Raw genomic sequence first — 10640 nt, forward strand, 5'->3', positions numbered from 1 at the left:
GTGGTAATACTTAGATCACTTAAGAAATTCAGTATTTTTAGCAATTTACTAACAGTCTGTCACAAAGACAAGATTTTCTCAAATTTCTGTGGTTGAATTCATGAAAAATCTCAAAGACAACAGAGTTCTACAGCAAATAGTATTTTAATGTCAAAGAAGATTCAACAAAGTCTTAAGCTGCCATACATATCATTAACTGAAGGAATTAAGTCCTGGGTCATGTCTTTTCTAAATTACTTTCATATATCCTTGTGTTATTACCTTTTGATGCAATTTTTTCAAAATGTAAAACCTTTTCAGAAAAACTTTGATTTTAAATTCCAATTAAAATCACCTAAGAAAAGCTCCAAATGCATTCTTTAGGTATAGAATCAGTTTGAAGCATTTATGTGGATCTTGGCATAAATACTGTCCATTGAAAACGAGTTTGCCCCTTACAGATTTCTTCTTTTTGCTTTTTTGTCACACGTAAAAGTTTCAGATATCCAAACACATTTTAGTAAAGGCGCACCAGGATCTCAGCATTTGCTGTGGGGCTTTAAATACTGGGTGGTTGGCTATTTAAAACGTTTTATTTGTTGATAAATAATTCATGTTTGCAGTATGTTAGTTAGGTTGCTCAGTGGTGGAGTTTGAACCAAAATGCATAGCTACAGTCCTAATCTGTAAAGCCTTTGTTAGGAGCCTTTAAACCAGCAGTGTGTCTCTAAAGCTATTACCAGATCTACCATCAAAAATCACCAAAGCGGGGTTTCTGCACATTTTTCACAGAAAAGCTTTATACGTCTCTAACAATCCAAGACATTTTTTAAAGGTATGATAAAATGAGAGAATGAAGGGATGTAGGAAACAAGGAAGAAAGAAAGGGAGAACATTAAGGATGAAAGAAGAAAAGGCACAAAGGAGAAAGGACACAAAGATGGAAGAACAGAGGAAGTAATTTAGGATCCAAGGAAGAAAGTGATGAAGGACGGACATGGGGACACAAAATAGTCGGTAAATATGAACAGTTTTTATGGCGTCATTACCTTTTTCTATACTTAACCAGAAATGAAAAATACTAAAACTAAAGTGACTTTTTTTTTTTTTTACTTTTCCAGACTGTAGGAACCCTGTCCAGGTTCCTCGCTTCCTTTCGACTGTGGTTAGATCAGAATCGCCTCTGTACTCATTGTCCACCGTGAAGCCTGAAACGAAGCTCAGGTTCAACCAGAACTAGTATATCTGATCAATTCATCACTTCTGACCACAGCACGAAGCGTGGAGGCCCTGTCTGGGTTGTTCCTCGCCGACTGCTCACCGCCATGGAGGCTGCAGAGCGTTTTTCATATCATCTCCGACCGGAGCAGAGCCTAACTCAGGTCGGATCAAATAAGATCACTGTGTAGGTTTTTAACAGAAACATAAAAAGACACAAACACGCACAAACACTTCACATTCACTCTCACAGCCGCTCTCCATTCACACTATGAGGATTACGCTCTTCCGCTTCCGGATTATAAGGCGACGACCGCGTGGAATTATGGGACATAAGTAACCAACTGTAGAACGTCGACCTCTTGTGGTCACTTAATAAAACCAACTTTATGTACGCTAATTATTAGGCCCGAGCAGGAAAGCCTACAAGGGCCTATTGTAATCGTAGGATTTCTTATTCTTTTTTCCGATGCCTCTTTGCGGGGCAATTTGGGGACTTTGCCATGCACCAAAACTCACAAGATTTTACCCCGCGTGAAATTCTTGTTCCTTAATGTCGTTGTCAGTGGGCGTGACCAAAGCACTTAACCACGCCCCCAAACGTGAGATAGGCCAAACCGTAAATCGTAGAGATTTGGCACACAGGTAGAGCTCCTCAAACCAAGAAAAAAAGTTTCTTGGGGGTATGTCCTAAAACGCACAGGTAGTCGGCCATTTTGGGTCAAATGCCAATTTTTGGCTGTTTTTCACTTTTACTCTCCTCGAACTTTAACGAACTCCTCCTAGGGATTTTGAGCTATCGGCTTCATATTTGGTCAATATGCAGTTATGGCATGGAGGATTCAAAGTTATCAAAATCGTGAGTTTTCGGCCATGTTTAGGGGGCGTGACCGGGGCACGAAAACGACACTCCATAATATTCGCGCCCAAAGTGAAAAAATGCAATAATTTTCCCAAAGAAATTCCAAATCACACCAAAGTTGGCATGAAGGAGGACCTTCAGGTTCCCGACGATCCTATGGGGTCATATGCTGACATCATCAAAGCCACGCCCCCTGGGAACAGGAAGTCACATTTTTTACTTGGAAAGGTCGCTATCTGTCTGTCTACATTCAATCTGCTTCAAACTGTGCCAGGTGACTGATAACTAGTGGGTCTAACTATGTTTGAAACACAGTAACTTTTCATAAAAGGGCGTGGCCGTGGTGGCGCGGCAAAGTTGGACATCACGCCATGGCCATACGTTTGGCTTTAATTTCCACATATATCATCTGATCTGCACCAAATTCAATATAATTGATCCTTGTCCAATCCCCATCAGAGATCTGCTGACATATGTGGTGGGCGTGGCCTAATTCGTCCACAGCGCCCCCTAGAAAATTAAAAAAAATCAGCCCCAAGCCATGCTTCGACCGAGGAATCTGAAATTTGGTACACATATGTAACTTGTCAGGGCCTAAAAAAAAGTCTCTTGGAGCGTTGGTCCAAACCCAACAGGAAGTCGGCCATTTTGGATTGAAGATGTCATTTTGACCCTGTTTTGGGCGTTTCTAGCCCGCATATCTGAGCGAACTCCTCCTACAGGTTTTGAGTTAGAGACTTGAAAATCACTCAGTTTACTCTTAAGGCACTGGGGACCAAATGTTATCAAAAGCTTTTTGATACACGAAAGTGTGTGGGCGTGGCCACGCCTCAAATATGACTTCTCGCCATAAAAGATGAAATTGATATAGCTCCTATAAGGAAAGTCACAGAGACCTGAAACCTTCTGAGATTGATCTGCCTCTGGCCCTGAACAATATTCAATGATCAGATGCTGACATCATCGAAGCCCCGCCCCCGGAGAACAGGAAGTGTCATGTTTTCCTTTAGAGAGTCAATTTTTTAAGTTCTTCACCTGATCAATGTGAAACTGACCCAAGTAACAGATAACATGTATGGAAGCAAATCGTTACCATATTTCAAATGAAAAAGCATTTTCAGAAATGCTTTTTCATTTTAAGAATGTGGCTGCATTATTTGACCCATAAATAAAATTAGTAATCGATCATCCTATTTGCATTTGCATTTTCTTCTTCACGCCTGCACATTTTATGCCATAATCAAAAAGAAAACAAAGCAGACATTGCTTTTTTGTTTTCGTGGTCTGCCCGCAAAGTACTGCCCAGAACCCGAAAACGAAAAAGCATTCCGAGCTGCGGGCGCAGCAGAGTGATGTCAGCAGCCGCTCTTCCTCAGCTCCCTGCTGACCGAGCTACCCATCTTGTTCGGTAGGGGGCGCTGTGTACGTCTGCATTGCATTACATTGCAAACGTGGCGAGAAATTGATTGAATTGCAGCAGGGCCGAGCTCTGGTAGTTTTACGGCCGGTCTGGCACCTTCTGGCATCCTCGCAGAGTCCCCTGCCACACTGCGGCGGGCTGTGGCAGTTCCTGTGGTAGCTTCGGTGGCAGGCTGTGGCAGTTCCGCCACCGCCAGTGGCCAGTTCTGCCTGCCACTGCCACAAATTGAGCTCTGCCCTGCTGCAATTCAATCAATTTCTCGGCACGCTTGCAATGTAATGCAATGCAGACGTGCACAGCACCCCCTACCGAACAAGATGGGTAGCTCGGTCAGCAGGGAGCTGAGGAAGAGCGGCTGCTGACGTCACTCTGCTGCGCCCGCAGCTCGGAATGCTTTTTTGTTTTCCAGTTCTGGGCAGTACTTTGCGGGCAGACCACGAAAACGAAAAAGCAATGTCTGCTTTGTTTTCTTTTTGATTATGGCATAAAATGTGCAGTCATGAAGAAGAACATGCAAATGCAAATAGGATGATTGATTACTAATTTTGTTTATGGGTCAAATAATGCAGCCACATTCCTAAAATGAAAAAGCATTTCTGGAAATGCTTTTTCATTTTCAAATTTTACATTTCAAATTGAATTTTGGTATCTATTTGCTGGGGTACATCTTGAAAAATAAATCTCAAATGTCTTTTTCATTTTAATTAAGTGAAGGAATGAGCAGTCTTGAAGAAGAAAATTAAAATGCAAATAGGATTATTGATTACTAATTTCATTTATGAGTCAAACAATGCAGCCACATTCTTAAAATGAAAAAGCATTTCTGAAAATGCTTTTTCATTTGAAATATGGTAACGATTTGCTTCCATAAACATGATGGTCTAAGACAGTCGCCAGTACTGACTGCTTTAGCTGGAGGGTGTGGCTATGATGGCGTGGCGCATTCTGATGTCACGCCACGGCCATACGTTTGTCTCTAAATTACACATGCATGGTCCGATTCACTCCAAAGTAAATGTGGTTGATCTTTGTCGGCCCCCAAACACCTCTATTGGATTACAATGGAATTTGGGTCAGCAGCGCCCCCTAGGACACATCAAGGGCTGTATCTCCCTCATACATCATCGGATCCACTTGAAATGTAGTATACATGATCATGAGTTAATGGACATGTTGACACAGTCCATTGATGACATCACTTTAGCGCCGTCCCACTAACAAACAAATGAGTGTAGCTTCCATATGGAAGATCCGATTCACTCCAAACTGAATATGGGTGATCTTTATCAGCCCCCAAACAGCTCTGTTGGATTACATTGAAATTTGGATCAACAGCACCCCCTACGACACTTCAAGGGCTATATCTCCCTCATACATAATCGGATCCACTTCAAATGTAGTATACATCATCAGGGATCAATGCTGAACATGTTGCAACGGTCGGTTTATGACATCATTTCAGCCCCACCCACTAATAAACAAGTGAGTGCAGCTTCCATCTGGAAGGTTGGACTTCCCCCAAATTTTGAATACTTCTCACCAGACCAGAATTCTTCATGAGTGAAGATCATGACATGACGCTCACAGCGCCACCTAGATGTGACGTTTGGAATTGAACGGCAGCCTTGTTGGTGGCGTGCAGCCGGCGATGCCAGGCTCCCGCGATCGCTGCACAGGCCGAGTTGCGCTGAGGTGTGAGGGCCTTCAATGCTGCTTGCAGCTTTAATTTATATTTGCTTTATGAAATTTCTTTATTGGTGTAAACATTTTATTTCTGAATTTATATCAGTGTTTCCAATGGACATTGATGTATATAATACATAGGTACATAGTTGATTAGAAGAGAAAAAAACGTCATATCAAAACTAAATGGGAAAAACAAATAAATAAAGAAGTAAGATAGAAGTGGTTTTAAAAAAACATACATAAAAACAAATAAGATTCAAAAGCATATAAAAAGCAAATAATTTCATTGATATTCGTCTGATTAAATATTATGGTAAAGAAGATGAAGATGAGAAAAAACTTGTATCTATAAGGAAATAATGCTAAAATATTCAAAAGATTCGTTAATGGATTAATTTGTTTTGTTGTTTGTTGTAGGAATAATCAGTCAACAAAGCTGGACAACAGCCCTCCATATCATATCATATCATATCATGCCATAAAATACCATATCATATGTTATTGTATCGTATCATACAATACCAGACGTATTTTCTGCTCAGTTTAAGAAAAACATCATCACAAATACAACTTTAATACAGAACACACCAAAGCCGGGGATTTGCAAAAGCAATGTCATATTTGAAAGTATTTTTTCTACATTTAAGTTGATGTCAGGAGTTCAGGAGGTGGTTAAATGAACCAATACCAAAAACCTATTTTGGAAGGTACCTGAGGCTGTTCTTTGGGAAATGAGTCAACTGATAATAGCCCATCCCTACATTAGTTTTAAGCTGTATTTGTGTCTGTGGTAATTAACTTATCTAGGATCCTGAGCCCTGTGGGGGGTTGTGAGGTAATCTTGCATGGCATAATAAGATTCCAGAGTCTACTACCGGCGACTGCTGCTTGCAGCACACCAAGCCATTAGGTTCCTCACCAACAACAACATGGTGACTTTGAATGGAGGAAAGAAACAGATCGGACTGAGTGAGGACTTGGGATTCCTCTTAACGATGGATTGAACCTGAGACGCAGCGACAGGGACAGAAAAACAGCGGAGCTCCATCGTCCTGCCATGGATGGATCAGGTGTTAAAAAGGTGAGTTCTTGCTCAGATTGTAGCTGCAGTTTTGGGGGATAGTGACAGGTCAGCATCTGCTCTGGTGACCACCTGTCTGATGTTTGGCTGACTTTTAGTCAGCTCTCAGTGAGTTTACAGCCATGGTTTATTTTGATGCTTTCGCGGAAACCTTTATGTTGCTGGAAGAAGTATGATAGAAAATGTTAAATCTGTTACTTATGAGTGATGTGCAATGGGTAGTATAGGGTGTCCTGCTGTTTCTAATCAATATCTAACTATATAAAATGTGTTCTGTCCTCATAATAATCTAAACACTCTAGTCTTGCAGAACCTACACTATTAATGAAACATAAACAATACTGATATTCTAACATTATTTATTTGTATTATATTGAAAATTATTGCATAATGAGGCCATCTGCATTCTATTGATGATCTAGGATGATGATCTAGGATGCTTAGTATTATAAAACATAGAAGAGATGCTTAACTTTAGGGTTTTTTTTCCATTTAAAAGAAACAAATGCATTCAATTTTGACTCTTCATAGACTTAAAAATAAACACCCTTTAGCTACATCACACATTGCCTCTAGAACCAAAACCCGCTGAACGTGTTACTGAGTCAGTTTTTTGCAAAATTAGATTGTCAGCTTGCATCACTACAGTGTTTTCTGTCTTCACTAGATGCAAATCAGATGGAGTAGATTTTCTATGCCACTCCATGTTAGTCCTACAGGTTTAGACTGGAACAATGACTTCTATCAGATCAGACACCTGACACGTTATCTCTCAGCTCAGCTTTCCTGCAGCAGGCCCAGGGGAGAAAGAGGATAGGGAGGGCTACTTTGTGTGTTCCTGACAGAAAAAGTGAAAGGCATCATCCCTGGAGACAAAAAGCCAGATGATTATTATGCTCAGCTACAGGGCAGTTTTCCACAGAAACTTTTTTTGACAGAGAAACCCATCAGCTGCTTCGACTTTGAAACTGGCTGCTCAGACAGTAAGTACCATCTGTGTCTGCTTTGTGTGATCCTTTTCCTTCAGGTTATCTGATTTCAGTGCATGTCCTCGAGGTCACTGTCTGATTGTGTAGGCTTTTATTTTGTATGCTGTTTTGTTTGGACTGGAATACATGAGGAATATGTTAAGTATATACTTGCTTTGGGTGAAGACTGTCAGCCCAAAGCGACGTGTGTCTCTGACGAGGGCTGTTATATCACCTCTGTAAACAAAGCTGACCTGCTTAAACAGCACGCCAGGCACTGTCTTTATTAGCCTTTATCTAATTATACCTTTTATCCAAGAAGATGCTCAAAACGGATGATTTAACAAAACTATTCTGGTTCACCAGTCATGCTTCACACTGTGTCAGGCTGTAATGTCAGTTGCCTGAAACATTATTATTATTAACCTGATTTCTTTTGTCTCTTTCATTTAAATTTCACAGAAACCAGGATATGGAAATCACAAAAGAGGTATCATAAAGCACAGGCATGGCTGGTAGTGGGGGTAGGGGTTGGGGTGGCTAAATCGCAACATAAAGCAATAACAGCATTTCAGGAGTTTTTTTATGCTTTCATATTTAGGGAAGGATTGCAAAATTGGCACGCTATGAAGGAGGAAAAAAATGTGCACAAATAAATGAATGACAAAATAAATAATTTACCCCTTCCACATAATAAAGGCAAAACATTTTTTTAAATAAATAAACAATTGTTAAATTAATATAAGAATTACACATTTGGAGGCAGCAAATTTGAGGGTATGGCAATTGCTACATTTATTCTACAGAGAAAACAAGCCCAGACATATTGTGACATTTCATTTGTTTAATTTTTATTGTCTTTAATTTAATAAACATACACTATGTCTTGAAGCATTAAAATTTTTCAAGCACTTTAGTGCCATTCCACAAGTTTGCAGTAACACACAGTCAAACTGTTTTTAGAACATATTTATAAAATCTAAGCTGTCTAAGATCAATTTAAAACATTTCTTCCAGAGATGCCTGCTGGACCTTTGCCTCTGGCTCATAATTCTGCAGCAGACGGCAGCAGTTCTGAAATCATTCAGCTCAGAAAAATTAACGGCTCCTCTGCAGAGACGCCGAGCTACCAGCACCTCCACCGGGAGCTGTTAATCAGCCACAAACGGTACGTGATTAGTAACCAGACCCGGCCCAAACATTGTAGTACTTCTAAGCCAGCAATGCCAAAAAAAGTCTATGAGACAAATTTTGTTTTGCTTGGTTATCCCATCAGTCACTTGACCTTATTAAGTAAATAGACTTAGATTAAGTGTTAATGTAAGATTGTCATTCATTACAACTTTCCAACTACAGTATAAAAAATTTTCTTACCAGTGGTGTATTTGTCAACCTGTCTTGTGTAAGTTCATGTTCTTTATTTGGGCACACATGCGAGAAGGTGTGCACAAAGTTACCATCAAGTTTGGTATAACACAGGCCGGTCATGGGTCAAACAGTGGCTGGACGTTGCTGTCAGTGTGGTTGCTTGTAGGTTTTTTTGTTTTCTGTTTTGAGTGAGAACTATCTATGGTTGTGGCTGCTCAGAGGCCTGCTGCTGGAGGAGAAACCAGAGCTGAAGCGGGTTCTGGAGCAGCGCAGACTGGAGCTGCACAAGGAGGAGGAGATGGCACAACGACGGCCCTCTGATCTGGAGATGGAGCTCCGCAAGAGACAGCAAAAGCTGCAAGAGGTCAGGAACACAGAAACAGCTGAGAGATGATTCACCAGAAAATTTATCTCCACAGTCCTTCACTGTGTTGATACACCATATACTTTCTGACATTTTTTAACCTACATTCCACATAGCTCATTGTATTTTATTGGGATTTTATGTGATAATATAATACAAAGAAGCACATAATTGTGAAGTGGAACAAAAGTGGTGCAGGGTTTTTTTCCAAATTGAAATCATGGAAAGTGTAGTGTGCATTTTAACTTAGCACCCTTATGTCTGATACCCCTAAAATCCAGTGCAGCCAATTGATTTCCAAAGTCAGCAAGTTATTAAGTAAAACGTTTATCCATCTGTAATTTATCTGTTCCGTGAAGGCCTCAGAGGTTTGCTAGAGAATTTTGACAAGCACTGCACATCACCATCTCTATGGTAAACCATGGCGGTGGCAGCATCATGTTGTGGGGATTGGTTTCTTTAACAGAGGCAGGTAAGAGGGTTTGAGTTGATTGGCTATACTGAAAGAATAACAGTTAGAGGCTGCAAAAGACCTGAGGCTTCACTTTCCAACAGGACCACAACTGAAATGGTTTGATTCAAAGTATATCAATGTATTAGAATGGTTTAGTCAATGTCCAGCATGAAATTGGATGGAAAATCTCTGGCAAAACTTAAAAATTGATGTTCATTGGACACTGTCCATTCGGTCGGGAACATTTTGAGCTTTTTTGCAAAGAAGAATGCCAAAAAGTTTATTTTTCTAAGTGCAGAGATGATGGAGATATATCCCCGACATACCCCATACTTACCCCATGCCCCAAGCATGCATCATTTTCCTAGATTATCCTATGTCATCCCAATAAAATGCATTGAAATTATGTATATTTCTCAACCGATATTCATGTAAAAATTGTTTTTACTTTTTTTTCCACATGCAATGTCCTTTATTTTTACAGTACGAGCAGGAGCAGATAAGACAGCGGGAAAACCAGAATAAGATCCCAGAGTTTGTCCGCGTCAGAGAAAACCTGAGGCGCACACAAACATTTGAGCAGCCCTGATCTGCTCCCATCAGCCAGTGCAACCTCTCACCACTGTGGCCCTGGAAACCTTTTATGCTCACTGCCTACTGAGATACAATAACAAACATTATACCAGAGACACCAGCATAATTTAATATTTGCTTATCTACTATTAATCTTTCTTTAAAATTAATATATGGAGGCTAAAACTTTGTCCATCTATAAAAACCGTTTTCTTTAAACTCATTCATGGTTTTGTTTCTGGGAGTGGTTTCTGAGGGTGTGAAGAGCTCAGTTGTTTGTTTTTTTTACTAAAACCTGTGGATTATTAATGGCTGAGTGAAGGCAACAATGTTCTGATGCCGAATGTTTTTTTTAAATGTTTTCTATGCTTATTATTCTGTTTGTTCCAATATCAGATTTCTGTGTTTCAGTTAGAAAACCATCATATCATGTATATCAGATCCTCTGTAATGTAAGTACTAACATAAACATTTTCAACAGCTCTGTTTTGTATTAGTAAGCCCCCCCTCCCCGTCTGTGTGTGTATGTGCTGTGGAAATAAAAGGGTTTTTGGTTTGGACTGATGCGTTTCTGTACCAGAGCCATTCAAAGCACAGGGGGATTGATTTGCAGGCAGCGCCTGTCCCTGAGGACTCTCACAGTTCTTTCAAAGGGATGTGGGACTTC

At 40.3% G+C, this 10640-nt stretch overlaps 1 protein-coding gene and 1 non-coding gene across 4 annotated transcripts; one reads left to right on the forward strand and one right to left on the reverse strand.

The window, feature by feature from the left end:
- Nucleotides 1-1145: 1145 nt before the first annotated feature.
- On the reverse strand, nt 1146-1470 carry LOC124877264. Its single transcript, XR_007040486.1, has one exon. It is a non-coding gene; the product is annotated as a small Cajal body-specific RNA 2 (non-coding RNA).
- A 4554-nt stretch (nt 1471-6024) lies between these two features.
- On the forward strand, nt 6025-10533 carry zgc:195245 (uncharacterized protein LOC565483 homolog). 3 transcript variants are annotated; one of them, XM_047373313.1, is made up of 5 exons: nt 6026-6246; nt 7677-7704; nt 8232-8382; nt 8802-8946; nt 9885-10533. In XM_047373313.1, exons 1-5 carry the CDS (start codon nt 6223-6225, stop codon nt 9987-9989), a joined length of 453 nt encoding a protein of 150 aa, XP_047229269.1. In that variant the 5' UTR covers nt 6026-6222; the 3' UTR covers nt 9990-10533. The 3 variants fall into 3 exon arrangements, with proteins under 3 accessions (XP_047229285.1, XP_047229269.1, XP_047229275.1); XM_047373319.1 differs by lacking the exon at nt 6026-6246 and adding an exon at nt 6288-7229; XM_047373329.1 differs by lacking the exon at nt 7677-7704 and having other exon boundaries at nt 6025-6246.
- Nucleotides 10534-10640: the final 107 nt, after the last annotated feature.

Source organism: Girardinichthys multiradiatus, chromosome 1 (genome assembly GCF_021462225.1).
Source record: "Girardinichthys multiradiatus isolate DD_20200921_A chromosome 1, DD_fGirMul_XY1, whole genome shotgun sequence".
In the NCBI taxonomy this organism is placed as follows: Eukaryota; Metazoa; Chordata; class Actinopteri; order Cyprinodontiformes; family Goodeidae; genus Girardinichthys; species Girardinichthys multiradiatus.